The following is a 20,236-nucleotide window of genomic DNA, read 5'->3' as shown; positions in this document are numbered from 1 at the left end:
GCTATGATTATGTGTGGAAAACTTTCAGACAAGAAAGCCTTCTGAGCCCTTCTAGTCATCTTCCCTTTGGCATGCCGGTGGCCTCCTGGCCATTGTATGGCTATGCTGTTCCGAGGAGATGTCTTCTGGAGTGCATAAAGGACCAGAGAGGCCTGTCAGATGAAGTTTTGCTCTTCATAGCCACAGCTCCCTGATAGTATTCCTCTGAAGCCATTGCAATGTTTGCATTAATCTGGGGAGGAGAAATCATTGCTGCAGGGATGAACTGCGCAGTAGCAGCTGTGCTGAGCCACAGCCAAGTGTGGAACCACATCTCTCTCCTCAGATGGAGGCATGTTCGATGCAGAGGAGAGCTTTAAGCATGGAAGATTATATCTGTGCAAGCTTTTTAATACCTTAGTGGGATGACTGTATGAGGGAAGGTTCATGTTTTTTCCCAGAAACTTTATTGTGTGAGCGTTGAGCAGCAAAGGTGGCTGAAGAGCTGCATGGGAGTGCTGAGCACGTGGACAGGATGGGTTCTGCCAGGCTGTGGTGTGCACTTCCACAATGGCTGGTTGGGTAAGTTCAAGTGGAGAGCCAATCTCACCTGAAATTAAGGACATGATTATGTAGAAAATTAAAGAAAGTGGCAAATGATGTAGAGCTGTTTAACTGTTAAGTCAGGAGGAGTCCAATTTGAAAACTGGATTGAGTTAAAGAAGCTTAAGAAGCGTGGCATTGCTGCTGGGCATTTGCCATCAGACAGTGAAATTTGGTGATTCCTCCGGTAATTTGACCAGCTCTGATTTGCCTACCTACACCAAATTCACTCTACAATCTCTCTTTCTTTTTTTTTTTTTTTAAATTGAAATGAATGTTCCCAGACCAGAAAACTGTAGGAAGTGACCATGCTTTAGAAAAAGTGTATTCCAGAATGTAATATTAATACAGGGTTTAGAAAAAGTTTGTGTGGGTAAATGCCTTTTAATGGTGCCTTGATACTGAAAGTATGATGTAGGTGAGCGTGAAGGCTACAGCCCCGACTTACAGCTCAAAAATTGCCCAGAAGAATAGCAGTATGTAGGAACACAGTCTGTTCCAGAAATGTCTCCTTGGAATATTTCAGCCCCTGAAATTCTGTGGGAATGAAAAAAATCCATCAGCAGTTTCAGAAGATACAGTGAAAATGTTGATTCATTTCGATGTCCTAGGCTGTATCAAGAGGAAAATGAGTTTTGAATTGTGCTTTTCTCGCACTTTTCAACTTTAAACAGGACTTTGGCACTTGGATGTAGAGGGTGAGTCATATTTAAAAAGTATTATCTGTGGAGTTGATTGAGCAATGTATTGCCATGCCTCAGAGTCTGCAAGTTTCATCAAGCTCCTCTTAGCCTGTAGTTCTGACAAAATGTTAGTAAACTTTCTGCTGTTGCCCAAGAACTGTTTATGGGAAAAGTTAGCCATGTCGGTAGGCTCTATGTGTCAAAGAATGCGTGCTACTTCCAGTGGGACCAACTAATCTTTTGGTAAGCTTTCTTCTGTATACAAACTAAATGTAAGACCAGTTGAAAATGTTTGGAATATGTCATTGTGTTGCTGAAAAATGTTTTGGTCACTGATACTTGTTGTATAAAGGAGCAAAGTTAGTATGCACTCTTTATTACGTTTGAATGCTTTATTTGTAACGTAAAGGCGGTGGTAATGGAGGGTTTCTGCTGATTCCTCTGGTAGTGGAACTCTGTTCCTTCATTTCTGAAGCCTACAAGAGATGCTGAAAAGGAGGCCTTGCTCTAAATGTTACTGATGCCTTTCAGAGCTTGGAAAACATGCAGCTAAAAATGATCTCAAGGCGCCATCTGCTTCAGTGAGGGAAATGCCTTTACTCCTCTTGACTGTTAGATCCGTTGAGCTTTCCTTCTTGCCTAAATGGTGTCGTTGAGACAATAGTCCTTTCTACAGCTGAATGACACAGTGATCCAGATGGGTTCATCCTCAAGGGCTGCTTACGGCGCCTGCGTTGCTACCCTTGTTCTGTGTTCTCTCCCCCTGCAGATGCGATGTGCGTTGGTTGTTTGCCTCTCACGCTGCAGCTGTGCATGTGTAGCAGCTCATTTGGGTTCTGCCCACTCGAAACTGCCAGCGTCCTCGGGAGAGGGGGTATTTCATTGCAGAGTGATTTTCCTTGTTTGAGTCCTTTCCCTCTGACCTCATGCTTCTTCACAAGGGAGTGGGATCACCATCTACTTGCACAGTCAAGTCCTGTAGTATCTAGTGAGATAGATGGAAGACATTGTTCTACCTCTGTTGTATCTAGTGTTGCTCTTTATGTTACATCTGACCCTCTGAAACCTACAGTTTCTGTGGGGGGCAATGGAAACTGCGTTGTCCCTGTGTCACAGGGTGAGTCTCTGTTTGCTCAGCTCCCCAGTTTTGGTTTTAGAAGTGTGATCTTAAATGGTCATCAAAGTTTTTGTATGGATTATGACAGGAAAACATTCTGAACTTTACAAGTTTTCATTTATGACTTTCCTTTGTTTCCCGTTTGTAACCCAATACTTTATTAATCACCCTTATAATAACCTATTTTATCATACTTTTCCTAGCCATTGGTCTTTAATGAAGAACCTTGTCAAATGCATTTTAAAAACATGAGGTTGAGCAGTCTCCAGTTTTTCTGGTTTTGCCCCAACAGTGATATATTTAAGACCTCTTGCACATTAGTTAGATGTGACCTTTTATACATGAATCTTTGCTGATTCCCTTTCAGGGGGAAAAAAAAAAAAAGAGTATGGCTTCCCAAAAGTTCTTGCAGTTCTTCCTCTCACTGGGATATGAAGACTTTCACAACAACAGAAGTTACAGTAATTAGTCTCATAGGAAATCAAAAGTTATAACTAAAATTTTCTTGAAGTCAAACTAACATCATCTTCTATACATAAAAGCACAGCGAGTATAAGATCTGGTACCACGGGGTTTTTCTGGTGCTGGAAACAAGTGTTAGATTGCCTCTTGGGAAGCAACATCTTGCCCATTCAGTTACTTAAATTTGTCCTTTTAGATCTGTGAGATCAAATGGTAGTTCATGCTGAATTTGCTAGCAGTGGCAGCTCGATAGTTTTCCTGTCTTCATTGCTGCGTCATTTAACCTTGGGTGAATTTTTGAGAAAGATGAAGTAGAGGGGAGGAAGGACAGCAAGAAGAGAAATTTTCAGTGGAAAATAAGAATTACTTTTTCTTAGTCAGTTTGTTGTAACTCTTCAAAGGTGCCCACGGTTTTGGAGTGTCGGGTGAAGGTCTAGGGTGAGATGCATGAGCAGATCGAGTCGAACAGAACTCTGCACTGTGTCTCTGTAGGACCTCTGAAGGATCCCTGCCATTGCCCAGGTATTGGATCTGCGGTAGTGATACCTGCGTAATACATTGCATCGGTTTGTGCTCAGATTTCCTTTTTCCTGGTGCTGTTCTCCTCATCCATATTTCTGAGGACCCCTTTTACTTTACCGTATTGAGTAAATGCAAACAGCCTCTGATTTGAAAACCGCAAATAATACAAGAGATTTTTAATTTTTTTTTTTTTTTTAACTATTGAGAAGAGTAATTGCTGGTGTTTTAGAGGTACAAGCAGTCCTTGCTTCTGACTGATTTCATTGATAGTATGATGTTTATGCGGAGAAAAGCTATTTTAGGTCATATTTATGACTTTGTCAAGATCTTCATCTGCTGAGAGCTGACAAAACCCCACCAAAGTGAACTGGGCTATGGCACTGTGCTCCGGCTGGTGGCGTTTAACTCTCCCTCTGCCCCACCCTCATTTGGCACGGAGAACAGATATGTGATCCAGAATTCAAAAATGAACAGATTAAAATGAAAAGATTAAAATCTTTTCTTATTTCTATCTTTTCCTCAGAATAAATGACTTTATTTACAAATGTACCCCAAAGAGGCAGCTGTAAAAGCCTTTTCATGAAAGCATGATTCTATTCTGCAGTTTTTTCATTAAATAACTTTTTTTTTCCCCCTAAAGAAAGCCCCATAGATACTGAGATTTATGCACTGGATAAAAAAGAGCGCTTGCATGAAAAATGGTAAATAATGATGATTAATATAGTAAATGAGTGCCTATAAATATTTTGAGAATGCTAGGGAAAGTAAAAAAGAGATTTTGCAGTTCTTTATTATGCTGTGATATGTGAATCCAGTTCAGCGACACTGAACTTTTGATTAAAATTAGATCTTTGCAAATGGCAATAGAGAAGGTCTGAGGAAATCATGTTGCATTTATGTTTTATTGTTTATTTTTGAAAAGTGATTCTTTGGCTTGGAGCTGTTTATTGTTATTATTAGACCTAGACTTATTTCTGAATTTTATCTCTGAGCAAAGTTTTGTTTTTTTTTCTTCCCAGTGCAAGTAGAAAAGTAAGGTTTTGAACAAATCTCTTATTTTACGTACAGCAACAATATACTCTGGATTTCTTACAACACAACTGAGGCTGAAAATTGTTCTTTTATAATGTGTACATGTGGTAATTAATACTGTATTCCTCTACTGTAGCATGAATTTATGATTGTTTTCAAAACGACAGTTAAAATTCCTTTTATCTACATAAAAAGATTAATATATTTTTCATTTAATTTCATGAATGTATTTATTTTGATTTCCCGTGGACTTATCTGTGTCCTTATTGAACTTAAGAAACAGTAATTTCATGCATACTTAAAGGATTGTTAACAAGCTGGGGTTTCTGATCTCCTATTAAACGGAGGGGAGGAAATTAAATTAATATCTAAGGAATCTGTTATTTTGTGAATATGACTGACTCCCAGAGTGTCTGCTATAAAACCTCATTGTTCTTACAAGCTCTGAAGCATAGCTTTTAAGTTCTCTCTTGTGATAACATTCTGTATTATTTTCTGTCTTGATTCTCTTGATGCTTTTCTTCTGAGTCTACAAATTTGATCAGAATCTTTTAATTAGAAACCATAATGCTATAAATAGTAGCAAATATAAAATTCCTTACATCAAGGGAAGCATATAAATAGGATTTTCTCATCAATTTTTTTTAAAAGGCATTCTTCTATTTTGATAGAAATTATTGTTATCTTTTCCAGCAAAACTTATTAAAAAGCATCTAAGTGCTTTATTCAGGATACTTCAGAAGTAAGACGCATGTATTACAAGGAACTGCACATTAAATCACAATATATTTTTAATTCTCTTTTTTCTTATTTTAATGGGGAAAAGTATTCGTCATCATGTTACTATGCTGCTTTTAACACCCAACTAATTATACACAATGTGAGAAAAATTTCTAAAATATTTCCTTTCAAAATTTTGTTAGTTTGATTATTAAGACAGTGTGTGGCTTGTAAGTGTTTCACTGGTGGCTAAAATATTTGACCTATTTGAAATGAAAATCTTCCAAACATATTTAAGGTTACCTACAGTACAGTGCAATGAGGCTCACCGTTGATCTGCAACGGTAGACGTTGGTTGTAGTTTATGTCCATTGGAGATGCTCATTCTTCAGGGCCAGAGAAAGCTGATCCCCAGCAGTGGTACTGAAGGAACTGTATCAGAAATCATCACTATTCTGTTGTGTTTCTTTGTAATAATAAAGAGTCGTACTTGCTACTGATTGCCCATCTCCTCTGTTACTGCAGTGATCCCTAAAGCATAGAGCAGGTGATTTAAAATAATTGGAATCACATCCCTCTTGGTTTGGCAGGAAGGTTTGCCTACCACTTTTGCTTTTCTAGGATTCAAGCTTTTAGTATTTGTTTTAGATAAAATATCTTCGTGCTTAGTGATTTGAAATAATCCTTTCCACTCATTTACTTTTGATTCCTTTCAGACATTCACTGAGATGCTTAAACTTTGAAATCTTTGACAAAAGCTAGCTCTCCCATAGTTGCATTGGACGCAGGGGATGTTTAATTTTCTGTAGGGGGGCTTGCAGGGTAGTACACTTTGCATGCCACTTAGAAATTGCATCTGAAAGTACTGCAGCTAATTTGAGAGTTGTTATTGACATTTTTCTTCTTCAGCTGCATGACATTAAAATTTCAGAACTTTTTGATTGTTTCGGATGCACAGGCACTGTGCTCTTACATTAAGTTGTTGGATTCTCCTTTCCTGGCTCTTGTTCGTGTCCTGCCTTGAGTGCATCTCTCCTGGTCTCCAAGAACTCCCCTTTTCTGACTCAATTGTCAGCTGTCGATGTGTCACATCTATGGTTGTTGAAAAAGCCTCGAATTTTCTGAGAAACTTCCTTGGTTTGAGAACTGAATGACATAATTGATTGTCTTGCTTCAGTGATTTAGAGGAGCCTTTGCAGGTGTCTGTCTTGTTACTTCTGCTTGAACGAGATGGTATAGATGGCATAAAAGTACTTATTTCCTTTCTTTGGGTTCTTTTATTGACATATGTCTATGAATCTAAGCTTCCCTTTCACCTGGCCATTTTATCTATTCACTGAGCAGGCAGGTAGATGTGCTTAAAAATAATGTGGAGCCAAGACTTTTTAAAATCCGTTTATTTTGTGGTTTTGAACCAGATATTCAGAAGAATTGTTATTCTGAAGAATGTAGTGGCTGGCACTCTTACGGTGCAGTTTTTTTTTACGCTGAATGAGATCCGTTAGCTGTCATTGGAAAGGGGAATCTGTCTTCCTCCTCATTCTCTCCTGCATGTCCCCTCCAGCTTCTTTCCATTGCATCTACTCGTGGTGTGACTATACAGTTTATTTGGATCAGCTTATTTGTCTGACAGAAAATGGATCCGCTCCCAAGTAATGATTCACTTTCTGATGCTGATCTGACTTTCTGGGCAGTCTCACGAGCCGACAAGTGAGAGCAGGTGGGAACACGTGGCCAGGATGGGGCAGAACTCTGTTTTCGGCAGCAGCCCACAGTACGCAGTGTTGTGGTGTATTACAACCGCGTATCAGGGTTGAAGGATTCTTTGAATCGGGAAGGGCTGCAGTTTCTGGAAAGGGCCGAGTTTGTCTGGCTATCCAAAATGTGCATCTTGGTATCTCAGTCGGTTTGGGATACACTTGAGTTACGCTTGATCGTGCTTGAGCTTAAACTCAACGGTGAGCTTCCTCGGTTTGCACTACTTGTCTTGGGGGTGGTTACAGCTGTGTAATGTTTTTCATCTTAATTTATTAATAGGCATTTTCTCCCTTAAATCCACATTAACAGCTTCTGTCAGGGAATAACTGTGGTCTAGGGTCACCTCAGAAATACATTAGCCTTGTAATTGTTTATCTTGGAGACATGTTCAAGGGAGGAAATTTCCCAGACCAAATCAATATGGTGCAATATACCTAGCAGTTAAAAACCAAACCAAACAAAAAAAACCTAGTCATTTTTGCTCTTACAGTGAATGAGGTGGATGCATTTTAATGACAAATGCTACATTTAGTATATGTACATTTAGGAATTTAAGTTAGGCTTTTTATATTCTTCCCTACTGACAAATTCTCTTTTGGTACCAGCATGTGGTCGTATAGAAGACTTGGTTAAACTGTGTATATAGATCTAAATGATGGCGTATGTAGCTATGTTGTTAACAAACAGAAATAATAAAGTGCTGTAGAATGTTCTTTGCTTTTAATAATATAATGATGAAAAGTGAACAGCTGGGCTGCCATTACTCTTTTGATCAGAAAGTGGTTGTTGCAGTGCAGGAAGGTGAATGAAGGTTAGTTAAGGTGAGCAAACATGCTGCAGTGGAACAAGGGAATGCCAAAACTAGCGTTGGCCCCTAGTACCTTACTCGGTTCTTGGCTTGTCACATCCTGTTCATGAGCAGCAGCCTAAAAATTCACATCTAGCAAGAGAAGATGGAATTTAAAAATCATTCAAAGCACACTCTGCTGCCTGAGAGTTGGAAAAGAAATGCCAAGGCTAACATGGTAATTTGTCGATAGTTGTTTTTGCTGTGTTTGTGGTTGCGCTAGCTGTTGCAGGCCAGAACCAGCTAAATGGCGGTCCTACGTGTGGGTGGCTGTACGTGCTGTGGGTGTCCGTCACTGACTTACAGGTACCAGCTGGCTGTGTCACGGGTCGTTTGGGACTAGCTTGAATCCCTTAATTTCAAAAAGGGATCAAAATGGGTGATGGGAAGAAATTACTGAATTACTGCCTTTTTTTTTTTTTAAGACTTTTTTGGCTAGAAAGTAGGCTTTTAATATTGATGGTAATTAATCACTGAAATTATTTACACAGATAAGGTAAACTATGTGTTATATTCAGTTAGCTGGTCAAATATTATACATTTGTTCAAAAGAGGTGCTCTTAAATCATCCAGAAATTACAAGAACCACTTAGTGAAGACCTGCGGCCTGTGTTACAAAGCAGGTTAGATATAATGGGGATAGCTGAAAGGATATTTGACTCTGTGAATTATATCTACTGAGAGGCCTTCTGAGAAGCTTTCCAGTTAATACTGCATCCTTCTAAACTGTAATGTAAATATCTGGAATTTCTCATCATGCAATTTTGCATGCACATTCACTGCAGTGGCACAGCTAGGCATTTTTATAGAGGGCACTCAGCCTGAGCATCCTCTAGTAAGAGAAGCTGTCTTGACTTTTGTTTTTTTTAAAGGAATCAACTTTTTGTAAATATGTATTCATGGTTGTTGTCTTTTTTATTTATTAATACTCATGCCTTATATATGTAGACATGAAAAGAAAATTCTGCTGTAGGGCAACTAAAAAAATGTAATAAACAAAAAAGTCATGATTCCCTCGACTTTCTGTTTCTTTGTTGCTGTTGTTTTCCAGGGAAACTGGTATTCTCAACTCTTCTGGATTTAATGCCTATTGAAAGCCTGCCAGTAGTTTTGGAGAGAGTGAATTTGATGATTCACATTATCCCATCCTATCCTGTGTTTCCCAGAGTTTTCAATAAATCATTTGTTACAGTTGTACTATCCTGTATTGTATTTATTTAGAGAAGTGTAGTTCAGAATTGTAAGTGGTTCTTCAGTGTTTCCTCTTAGATTCCTCTGTCTACATGCTTCAAATCTTAATGTGCAGATTTCAATGGAAAGAAAATAAGAACAAAGTTGAAACTGCTCCAAAATGTCGGAAAGTAGCTTTTCTTATTACTTAGTTAAATAACATGGCTGTTCCGTTTCTTGAGAGTTTTCAGGTCTGGAAACAACTGTTGCATTTCCATTGCATAGCTGAGTATTTTCTTCCGCTACTACTAGAATAAATATTCCATTTCTGGCAGATCATGAGTTACAACAAAGTATTCCCATGTTTGTTCTCTATAGGACTGAATGAAAGCAATTAATTTTGGGGAAAATATATGGCAAAGAGAGATAGCAAGAAAGAACGAACTAGCACCCATTCTAGCACTCATTTTTCTTTGGTTTTAGTGACTGCTCAGGGGGGTTGGAGCTTTGGGAGCCTTTTGGAGGCGATGGGTTACAGGGTGGTGAGTCAGAGCTTTACAGAAAATGCAACTAATCTGATTTTAGCCCATTGCTATCACCTCACTATATGGTCTTAAATGAGAGTCCGTCTGAACGAACAGTTTCTTTCAGGTAGCGTCGGTGAGATTTGTGAGTGTATCCCGGTCTGACCAGACCGGTGATGTCTCAGCTGTTCTCCATTGGTCTGTATCCAGAGGAACGACTAACACATTAGCCGGGGGAAGTTTTCCACTTGTGTTTGCTCAGGGTTCTGCCCGGGATAGAAGTTCAAAGAAAAGAGCCGTTTCCTATGGTGTGGAAGGGTTAAGATGGGGTGTTACTAGGGCAGAGCCTCCCAGTCACAGGTTGTGTTGTTGGGAATTCTTGAATAAGCCTCATAGATTCAGAGAACAGATCTCTTAATAATTATCATAGACTGTTTTGTCCATTTCAATACAATTTTTTTTTGGTTAACAGCATATTGTTAATTAGTAAATCTATTTACTTTATGTGTTCTCAAACGTGTATGATATGTAGCTGAATACTAATTCCAGTCTTTTCAATATTGCAGTCTACTCACATTGCTCGAGCCAGCTTCCAGGTTGATGCTTTTGGATCATCTTTCATCCTAGATGTGATGCTAAACCAGTAAGTAATGACTGTACCTTATTCTGCATTTGTTCAAGACCCGGTGCCAGTGAAATATCATTTTTCAATGGAGGTTTTAGAGGCTGTATTGTAGCACAAATGCTATTTCTAGGTATTGAGTTCATCTGTAGTAGTATATTTTAAGTTCTTTTGTTATTTTCTCAAGTATCTTTGTAGGCTTTGATATTCCCATTGTTACTACTTAGTAGCTATTGCAGTGTAACTAACGTTTTAGTGTTACAGTTTCATTTGCCGTCTTTCAGTTTACCATAAAGGCAAATTACTATACTCATACAGAGCCTCCTTGGATATTAAAAGATGGAGTTGCTGAAAACTGGTAGCTGTTAGCATTTTAATAACCAAGTGTAAAGTACTTGGTTATCACACTACAGTTAATCCTCAAAAAAGAATGAGATGGGTAGTTGGGAGTGAAGTTTCTCCGGATGCATTTACAGTCGTTTGGGAACAGAGAAGCATTATAAGGCAGTAGCACACTGTGAACTTGAGTCTATGAGGAAAGATTGAACAATAGTAAACTTAAAGAGAAATCTGGTATGCGTCTTTCAGTAATGGGTTTTTGAAGTAGCTTTTTAGCACAGCTGTTTTAAAATAGGAGTTGCTTTGCTTTTGTGCTCTAAAGTGAAAAGAGAATAAATAATATAGTAAATAGAAATGCTTTGTTAAGTAATTCAGCTCCTAATAATTGAACACAATGTTGCGTGGTTCGGTGCAAGAGACAAACTGCTCAATTGCTACAAGTTTTTCTGCTATAAAAATGAACCGTTCAGGTTGCAATGGGAGCCACTCACATTTCAGATTTTTTTTTCATTTGTAAACACATTTTAAACAGTGGCAATTTCTTTGTGTGCACTGACAAGAGTTAAAAAACGTATGTGAATCCTTGCTGGTTACAGACAGCAGGGACACTGTGCTGCTGGAAGGAAAGGGAAGGAGGCTGGTTTAGAAGTATGATTTTATAACAAATGCATTTTGGAAGAATTCTAGAGGAAGAATTTCCTGCTTGAAAGCACCAAATCCACAATATTGAAGTGTTTGTTGGAAACAGCAGGTTTGTATACATATTTATACCTTACTGAGAGTAGGTTGTACAAACCTGATTTTATTTTGGGTGGCAGATTAATGGTGTGGCCACAGTTAGTTTCTGACAGGTCAGTTTTTTTCTTGTAGTATGAATTTCAGGTCATCTTAATAAAAGTAAACACATTTACTAATGGTATATGAGAAGACAAGTTAAAGATGTGATTTTATGAACAGGAACAGTTCTCTGTAGGTGGTTTTTTTGTTTATGCACATGTACATATGCACATAACCACAGACACACAAACACTGACGTTTAAAATTTGATTTGTTTTGAGCTGGATCCTATTTTTATGTCATTCTTTTGTCATCTCTAGTGATATTAGACCAGTATTTGTATCAGTAAGACTGTTAAAATGTGTCATTACTGTTCGTAAGAGAGCTAGAATCCAACGTAAATATGAACTTTTCCTGAGGAGCTATGCTTTTTATAATGTGAAAAAGGCCTGGAGCACAAGTCTTATGAGGAGCGGCTGAGGGAACTGGGGTTGTTTAGTCTGGAGAAGAGGAGGCTGAGGGGAGACCTCATCGCGCTCTACAACTACCTGAAGGGAGGTTGTAGCGAGGTGGGTGTTGGTCTCTTCTCCCAAGTAACCAGTGATAGGACAAGAGGAAATGGCCTCAAGTTGCACCAAGGGAGGTTTAGACTGGACATTAGGAGAAATTTCTTTACTGAAAGAGCGGTCAGGCCTTGGAACAGGCTGCCCAGGGAAGTGGTTGGGTCACCATCCCTGGAAGTATTTAAAAGACGTGTAGATGAGGCCCTTAGGGACATGGTTTAGTGGGCATGGTGGTGTTGGGTTGACGGTTGGACTCGATGATCTTAGAGGTCTTTTCCAACCTTTTTGATTCTATGATTCTAAAAAAGTCCTATCACAGATTGTGCAAAATGAAGACAAGAAGGCTGCAAGGAAATTAAGATGTTTGGCATCTATAATGATATTTAAATCAACATTTAAACTGCTTCTGAAATAGCATTTGCAGATAATCATCAAAAAAAAAGAAGGCCAAGTATACCAGAGCAACATTTAAAATGTATTCTTAATTATTATTCCTGTCAACAAATCTGTTCTATTCAGAAGGCTGTATATATTTTTATTCTTTTATAATTCTTACTCTCCATATTATATTCTGTGTGTATTTTCTAAGGTTCCTGAGAGAAAAGCACTGATTTTTCTGAGGAGTGGTTTGCAAATTTAGCCCACAGTAGCTTTATAATTGGAAAGTAGTTGAATGCTTGAAAGGAGCAAGGTTCAAGATTTTAGTTTTCCTCTGGAAAAAATATCAGCTTAGTATTTATAACTGAACCTCTGCTAATATCAAAAGCATGCTGAAGCAGGCCTCTGTGGTAAAATTAGCTCTTATGCATAATATACATTTGAGGAATATTAAAGGAAGTATGGAGGACAGAGAGGGGAAAAAATAATTTAAAATACATAGGTTGTCAGAAAGGAGGGACTCTCCCTGAGTTTGTCAGTCTCCTTTCTTGCAGTCTCCCTGTTGTTTAAAGGTTGGTGTGTATGGCTCATACATCTGAATATATCTGAGCATCATCTCTAGTTCCAATGTCAGTGGTGGACAGTCACAGTGAAAGTGTTCATTCTTCCATATGGTTCCCCAATTTATGGAGGAAAAAAGTTCAAAATTAAAACTATAGTAGCAAACAGAGCGCTTTAAAAAAAAATCAGAAAATATGTCCCTGCTCCCTGATGTCTGTCTGCATAGATTTTCTTCGTTTGCTGCTTTCTTTGTGGGCATTATTTCCTCTATTCTCTTCAAATCCATCTTTTTATCTGACAATCAGTTTCTCTGTTTCCTCCGCTGCATTTGCCTGTGCTTTGTTATACATCCCCCTGTTATGTACCCGTTTGTATTTTGTATTCTGTTGTGTTTGTATAATTTCCATCTCTTTTCTTACTTGGTTCTCTAAAGAGTCACATATTTCTTTCTTTTCTTTTTCCATCAGGAATAATTGTCCCTTTTGCCATCGTGATAGATATCACCCAACTTTCTTGTTTTCCTCTCAACCTTTTTCTTGACAGCTTTTTGTACGCTGACAGTTGAAGCTGGCAGAAATGTTTATGGTCTCCTACTAGTCTCTCTTCCCCCATTGCCTGATACCCTCTGTTTTATCTCTTCACTTCACCAAAGGAGATGCTACTATTGAATCTGGGTGTTAGTTGAAGCAACTTTCCTTTCATAGTCCCTTCCCCTGTCACCAAAGGCTGATCTCTGCAATGAAGAAAGCTGGGAAGAATCAGGAGGTGGGCAGGGAAATCAAAAAGCAGAGCTTACGCTGACATTTCAGACATGAGGAAAACTGAGACCGAGGATGGGATGTTCTGCCATTCCTGGATGCAAGTGAGAGGAAGGAAAAATAATTTTCTAGCTGTCACTACAGTGTGGCAGTTTAGTTTAACATTGAAATCTGCATGCTTTCTTCTTGCTCATTTTGCATCTCAACCAGTTTTGAATGTGGTGTTCACATTAAATGCAGATGTGAGATACACTGAAACATTACCTTGAATGATAATTAAAAAAAAATAATAAAAAGCTGATATAATTACAATGTAGTTTCCTTTTTTTCAGTGGTGGTGGTTTCTTCACATACATTACCATTCTTTCTCTTCCTTTTCCCCCCTGAGTTGCCACAGTGTCTCTGCAACAAGGTTCTTTTAAGATACAGGGTTTATTTTTTAACGTTTTTTGCCTGTTTAACTGGCTGAAGTATTTACAAAAGAGCTTTCAGATCGAATCCCTTAGGCAAAGGTTGGGGATGCATTAGTTGCATCGGTGTTATGAATCCATTGCCTCAGTATCCTTACGTGTTCAGAACTGCATCTAATGGAGCTGTTTTCTGTGGCTGTCTTCGTTAATGCCACCTTCAGCATTAGCAGACCTGGGGCCTGACCACTGGGCCGTGCAGGCAGGTGCTGCTCGCAGCCTTCCCTCCTCCAGCACGTGTCCAGCTCTGGCCATCAACCCAGAACTGTGCAGGAGTTGCAGAGCAATTATGTGTGCTTATTTATTCCTTTTTTGTAATTCCTTCCCCTTGAAATTTTTAATACTGAGATAGCATCTGTGGCTCAGCAAACGGCTATTTCTTTTTGCATGCAGAATATTTCTTCTTAAATGTAGCCACGTGACCATTTACACTCTCTTCTTGGGTTGTAATTACACGATTAAGCAGCAGAGCTCACCAGGAAATGGGGCGTGTTTCGGAAAGCCTCTTTGAGGCCCTTTTGGTCCTGCAGGCCATCTGGCTCTGTCTGAGGGGACCTGGGCCAGGCCGTGTCCATCTGCTTGTGAAGTAGCAGAGACCTAATGGCAGAACAGACCAAAGCAAGCTGTGATCACGGGGTTGGATTGGGAAAGAGCACCCTGCAAGTTTGTTAATCAGAAAAACTACAGTATCTGTGCTTGTCTGGAGTGTGGGCGCAGGGTGACCACCCCAGGTTTGCTTCATGGTAACCATAACAGGCAAGAAAGGTGATCATGGTCCTTCCTTGCTGCAGCATCATCCTTCATACAAGGGCTCTGGTGTCTTCTGTCACAGAGATGGGCAGAGAGCGTTTCTAGAGCCTGAGTCTGAATTGTGGTCATTTATGAGGTGCAGTGTGCACAGCAGGTTGCTCTGCTGAGGGGGCTCGTGGCCTTCAGAAAGCTCCCTGGAGCATCTGGCTGCCTGCATGTGCTCCAGCTCCTCGTGCTACAACAAGGAGAAGAGCCCTCCCCAACCATGTCTTTTTTTTGTAAGAGTGAGCACGTCCATAGCATGAGATGCTCCTGTTTGTGGTGATGGGGAAACGCTCTGAAGAGTCATGAGCATAACTGAGGATTTCAAGCTTACATTCAGCACTTCAGGACTGCTGTGTCCTTCCAGCTGACACTCCGTCACTAGGATGGAGCGTAATAGCCACCTGCTTTCTCTTCTCGCAACACAAATTTAATTCCGGTGGTCCACGTGTGGAAAATAATCTATAAAGAACTGGTAGGCTGGCCAAAATGTGTTCAGAAACCCTACCCTCTTTAGGAAGCTCACACATCATCTGTTCACGTTGAGCACCTGCCCGTGTCCTGGAGGAGTGCCAACACTGTGCATAAATCAATGGTCATGATGATCAATGATGTTCAGAAGGCTGAAAGATTTCAAGTGATGCAATTTTTATAAACTCTGCAGTCACTCTATGTGAAAAATAAATGCCCTTTTCTCTTAGTTTATCAAAAGATAGGCAAACCCAAAGAAGCTTCTTTAGAAAATATTGATAGGTATTTTGTATATTTCAGTCTTAATTTAAATTATTCCTGGTTAGTGATACTGGAAGGTTCCTGGCACTCCAGGAATTAATTATTTTGCCTTGCCACTGAATGGTTTTTGCAGCTTCTGCTGAGAAGGATACAGACGGTCCTCATGCCTTGTGAGGAATGTTTATTAGAAATGTCTTTTAACTAGAGTTTTGCAAACCTTACAGAATCAGATTGTAAACTTTATCAAAAAAACCTGAAAATAAGCAAAATAAAAGGCAGCTTGGCAAACAAGTGCCAGCTTTTTCATGAGACAAACTGCTGAAACCTTGCCTGTAATTTCTTCTGGCAAATGGTCTCCAACACTAATATCAATGTGTCATGTAAGCTGTAAATGAAAAATATATTCCTAAATTTGCTCTAAATCGTGAACATTTGGCTGTGTGGAATTCAAAAGGATTAGCTTCCTGACGTAGTTTAAAAAATGCAGTTACACTGTTTCTGACTATTATAATTTCTGGTAAGTCTTTCTCCCGCGTTGCCCCCGTGAGTCTCGTGCTCCTCGTGGTCACCCGCAGGACGGGCGTGCGGTGGAGGGGCTCCACGTGATGTGATGTGACCTGCTGGGTTGTGCTGCTGGGTATGAGAGGATCCATCTGCCATTCCTGCTCTAAAAATACTCCATGCTTTACGATCTCCCTTACTCTTGTAATGACTCCTGGTAACTGTCTGGGTAGCTGGATGTGGTAAGTGATGGTCAGATCAAACCTGAGGAGCAGCTCTTCCTTTAAGCTGTTTTGGGTCTCCCTAAAGTCCAACTCAATCCCTTATTAGTTATTTTGATGAATGTCTTGGCTGCACACAATCCCAATTGTTCTCACTAGCAGCTGGAATTTATTGGGATCGAGGGAATTCAAGCTCTGTTTACTTTTCTTATTCATGCCCTGTGCATGCAGGCTGAGGAGCCCCACTTGGGTACGATCACATTTTGTTAATTGATTCTTACTTAGAATAATGCCTTTTTTTTGCACCATATGAGAGTGCTCTGAAAATTTAATTGTAATATTTAGTACCAATTTACAGATAGCATGATATAGACTGGGTTCAGGACTTCTGAATGAGGTACTGAATCATGTTCTGCGCTATTTTTGAATTATTTATTAAGTGATTTTATCATGTGCTCTGTGATCAGACCCCCAGCTGACCCAACAGGATTGTTCTTTCACAACCCCATTTTGCAAAGTCATTCTTTCCCCCTCCCAGTCTGTGATGGAAAAATTAGTATGGTCATAATTGTAAACCAGACTTAAGAAACACTTTCTCTCTGGTATTGTTGCTTAATTTCAGAGGTTGATTTTGTTCTCCAGGAGGCAATTATTCTGCATCTCTGTTTGTGTTAGCACGCTTTACTAACACATATTTTGTACAAACTGTTTTTGAATGGCTTATAGGTTTTTTTAATCTTAATGAAAAATGTCAGTTCTTCAGAGATTTCTGCCAACTAATTCTGTTTGGGCTAAAAGACAAAGGAAGGTAAGACAAGAATTCAGGGTTTTACTAGTGTATCACTAAATGTATCCTGAGGCTAGGGAGAATGCCTGGGATTGTGCAGTTAGACCTGTGTAGCATTATCCCTAAGGGTTCCTGCCTTTTGTGGTGTTTTTTTTTTTAGTTTTGCATTGAAGAAGTATGGGAGTGAAGGATTTGTCAAAATATAACTTGTTTGAGTAGTTAATTACCCTCACCAAAAGTTTGAACATTAGTTCTAGACTGAAAAAGCTCTGTAGCATTGAGTTTTCCTGCCACTTTGGTACGTATAGCATATCAGCCTTCTTTTTGTTATAAAATAGGTTGAGCTCCTGGATCTTTGATAAAATGGCATCTTTTAAGTCCTTTAATAATTTCTGTGCCTTTTCACCGACCTCCCCAGTTTATCAGTATCCCTCCTGAATTGTAGGCTCAGTACCGCATTTTGGCACTGTCACATGTAAAGGTAGCACAACTTTCCCACTTCTAATTGATATACCTCTTTACGTAGTTACCAAGATTTTCCCAAGATTTTTTTTCTTTCTTTTTTTTTTCTTTTTTCTTTTATTTTTTCAAAACTTCCTTCTTCCAAGTTTAGTTCATATTTACTAAACAGTCAATTCTATGTTCTTTGATCTTATTATATCATCACTATTACTATTATTGAATTTGTAGTCCTGTACAAGAAGAATATCAGGTCACTTTGACAAGAAAAATTTTCCATAAACCTATGTTCATTATCATTACGTTTACTACCTTCCTTTAATTTGTTTTGTATAATGTTCTGTTATGCTTAAACCTTCTTTTGGAAAGGGTAAATTGCTTTTAATAACTCCATTACATTTTATTTTTTAATATTATATTTTAGTTTTAGGTTAACAAATTTCTGTTACGATTATTCCTCTATTATTGTCAATAGATTTTTTTTTTTTGTTGATTTGGTACAGCTACTGGTAAAGGCTGTTGAAATCAACACAAGTTTGCTACTGACTTCAGTTGGATGGGGATAGGGAAAGCTTAAGTGATGTCTGTGAAATGCTTGCAAGTGCTTAATTGGCACTGTGGTTAAAATGAGAACAAAAGAGGTAATTTGTTTCATTCCTCTATTATTTCCAAGTGTGCCACTGTAAGGTAGTTCTAATCACCTCTGAGAGAATTCCCTGATGTTTCTGAAACACCACTTAAAGCTCAGTGGTTCTTGACTTCTAAGAAAAATAGCATTTGAGAACATTTATATGTCTATACAAAACCTGTGCATCCCCTCATAAGATAACTTCCTAGCCCATTAAAAAAAGTTTCTGAAAAGGTCAGTCCTTTGTTTTCCTCTCAATGGATGTGATAAAGAATATTTTACTGATTTTAGGTAATTGCATTCATTGAAAGCAGTATTTGTTGGTTTATAGTAGAGTAATTAAAACATATGGCATTATCAGCACTGAGTAAATTGCCTTTCCACGGTCTGAATTTTTTTGACACAAAAATAATTATAGAAAATGTATTACTGCGTATTTGTGAGTGTGTGTGTAGGAAGAAAATGATTATTTATTCTGGAGGTTTATTATAATTCTATTACTTTAATGTTTTCCTTTCTTGATGATATTCCTTAGATTACCAGATCACTTAGGAGCTATATATCTTACACACATATATACAGAGATACCTCATATGTACAGATCAATCATGTACTATATTTGGCATCTTCTTTAAAATAAAATGGCTTAAACGGGGGAAAGAATCAAATTGCTTAACATGTTTCAGTGCCTATGAATATATCTTCTAAGTGCTGAATATCTGCAAGTGGCAGTAACTGTAACAATCAAATGACCTCTAGCCATTATGAAAGATTTTAAAAGAAAAATTAATTGTGTTTTTGATTTAGCCTTTACAAAGTGACTATGATAGTCAAAGTATAATTTCTGGATTTACTGTTGAAATGGAATTATATTCGCCTATGCTAACATTAGTTTGGGCACCAGAGTTTTTACTTGAATGTTTGGATTGTATATACGTTACTGCCACTTCTGTAGATAATACAAAACAAACCATTGACCGTTCCAACTATTTCTATTTTTGGTTATGGTTTAACAGCTAGAATAAGATTTGTGTTTACAAAAGCAAGCAACAGCCATACAAGTTGGTCTAATAAAAGCAATTATCTTTTCTTCTTTGCTTTCTGTCACTTAGCTTTTCAGAGCACTGTGGCTACAACACTATTGCTGTCCTATGAATTGTTACATATAAATACTAGTCAGAGTAAGACATATGAAGAGGACAGGAAACAGCAAAAGGCATAAACTGGAATGTGAATAGCAGGTATTTTCTATGCTGTCATTTATAGGGCATCTCCCCCATGAGTCAGCAGCCTTCCTGCTGCTACAATTCCCTTCATATGCCTCTCTCTGCGTTGTCCAGCCGCTCTGCCCTGTTTTTTACTTTCTCCTTGAGAACTCCTTTGGCATCATGACCTTCTGTGTGTGTGCATTAAAAATAGCACTTATAGAAACAGAGGAAGTGCTGCGGGCCTTTTAGCTTGGGGCTCAAATACTTTCCTCAGCTAAACAGTGAAATGAATTGGAATCCTCTTTTCTAGACAAGGAGTGAAGTGATGCATGGAGCTAGGAATGAAGATACGCAAAATGAAAATAGTAGAAATTATTAGGCTTTCCGGGGGGAATTGGAGGACCTAACGGATGGCTGAATAACCATCAGCATACAAACTCACGGCCTTTAATTCCACAAGATCTTTACATGAGGAATAGGTTATTCAACCCTCTTCTACTCAGGATAGTGGTTCTACTTAAGAAATGTGTTTTTGGTCTAGAGACTGAATCAACAGGCAGTATTAAAACAATGTGTTGTTAACATATGGAACATCTTACCTGGCAAATAACAGTGCTGGACTTGTGCACACAAACTCTGTTGTATCAAAGCAATGGACTCGTTTGCTTTCTTTGCAGTATCTATTACAGAGATAAGGTGCTATCTATGAAGTCTACAGCCCCTTGTTTCTGTGATGGTGTGAGATTTATGTAGCATTTTTTTATGCATTTTGCTAGTAAGATTCAAGATGGGTGTGCTCACAATTCCCTCGCTTAGGGGCTGGAAACAGGCTTCTTTTGACAGACTTTATGGTGTGTAGTCTTTAATGTAATTGTTTTCATTTGGTTGGGACCTGTTCATGGGTAAAACCTCATTTACAGTCAGTTGTGTTGTCTTAGTGCAGAAAATTTGTTTCCTTGAAGAAAACCACAAACAAAACAAATTCTGCACTTTTGTTTGAAAGGCTTTGCACATGCTGCTCTGACT

At 38.7% G+C, this 20,236-nt stretch overlaps 1 protein-coding gene across 1 annotated transcript in view; it reads left to right on the top strand.

The window, feature by feature from the left end:
* The window catches only part of ADAM22 (ADAM metallopeptidase domain 22), a 146,146-nt gene that overhangs the window by 7,405 nt on the left and 118,505 nt on the right, over positions 1-20,236 (top strand). Inside the window, exon 3 of the mRNA XM_075143828.1 lies at positions 9,984-10,060. Within this exon, the coding sequence (XP_074999929.1) occupies positions 9,984-10,060 (77 nt within the window). The remainder of the gene's footprint in view (positions 1-9,983; positions 10,061-20,236) is intronic.

The sequence above is a fragment of the Calonectris borealis genome, chromosome 2 (assembly GCF_964195595.1).
Source record: "Calonectris borealis chromosome 2, bCalBor7.hap1.2, whole genome shotgun sequence".
Taxonomy (NCBI): Eukaryota; Metazoa; Chordata; class Aves; order Procellariiformes; family Procellariidae; genus Calonectris; species Calonectris borealis.
Note: the sequence above shows the minus strand (reverse complement) of the source record. Positions and strands in the feature narration are given on the sequence as shown.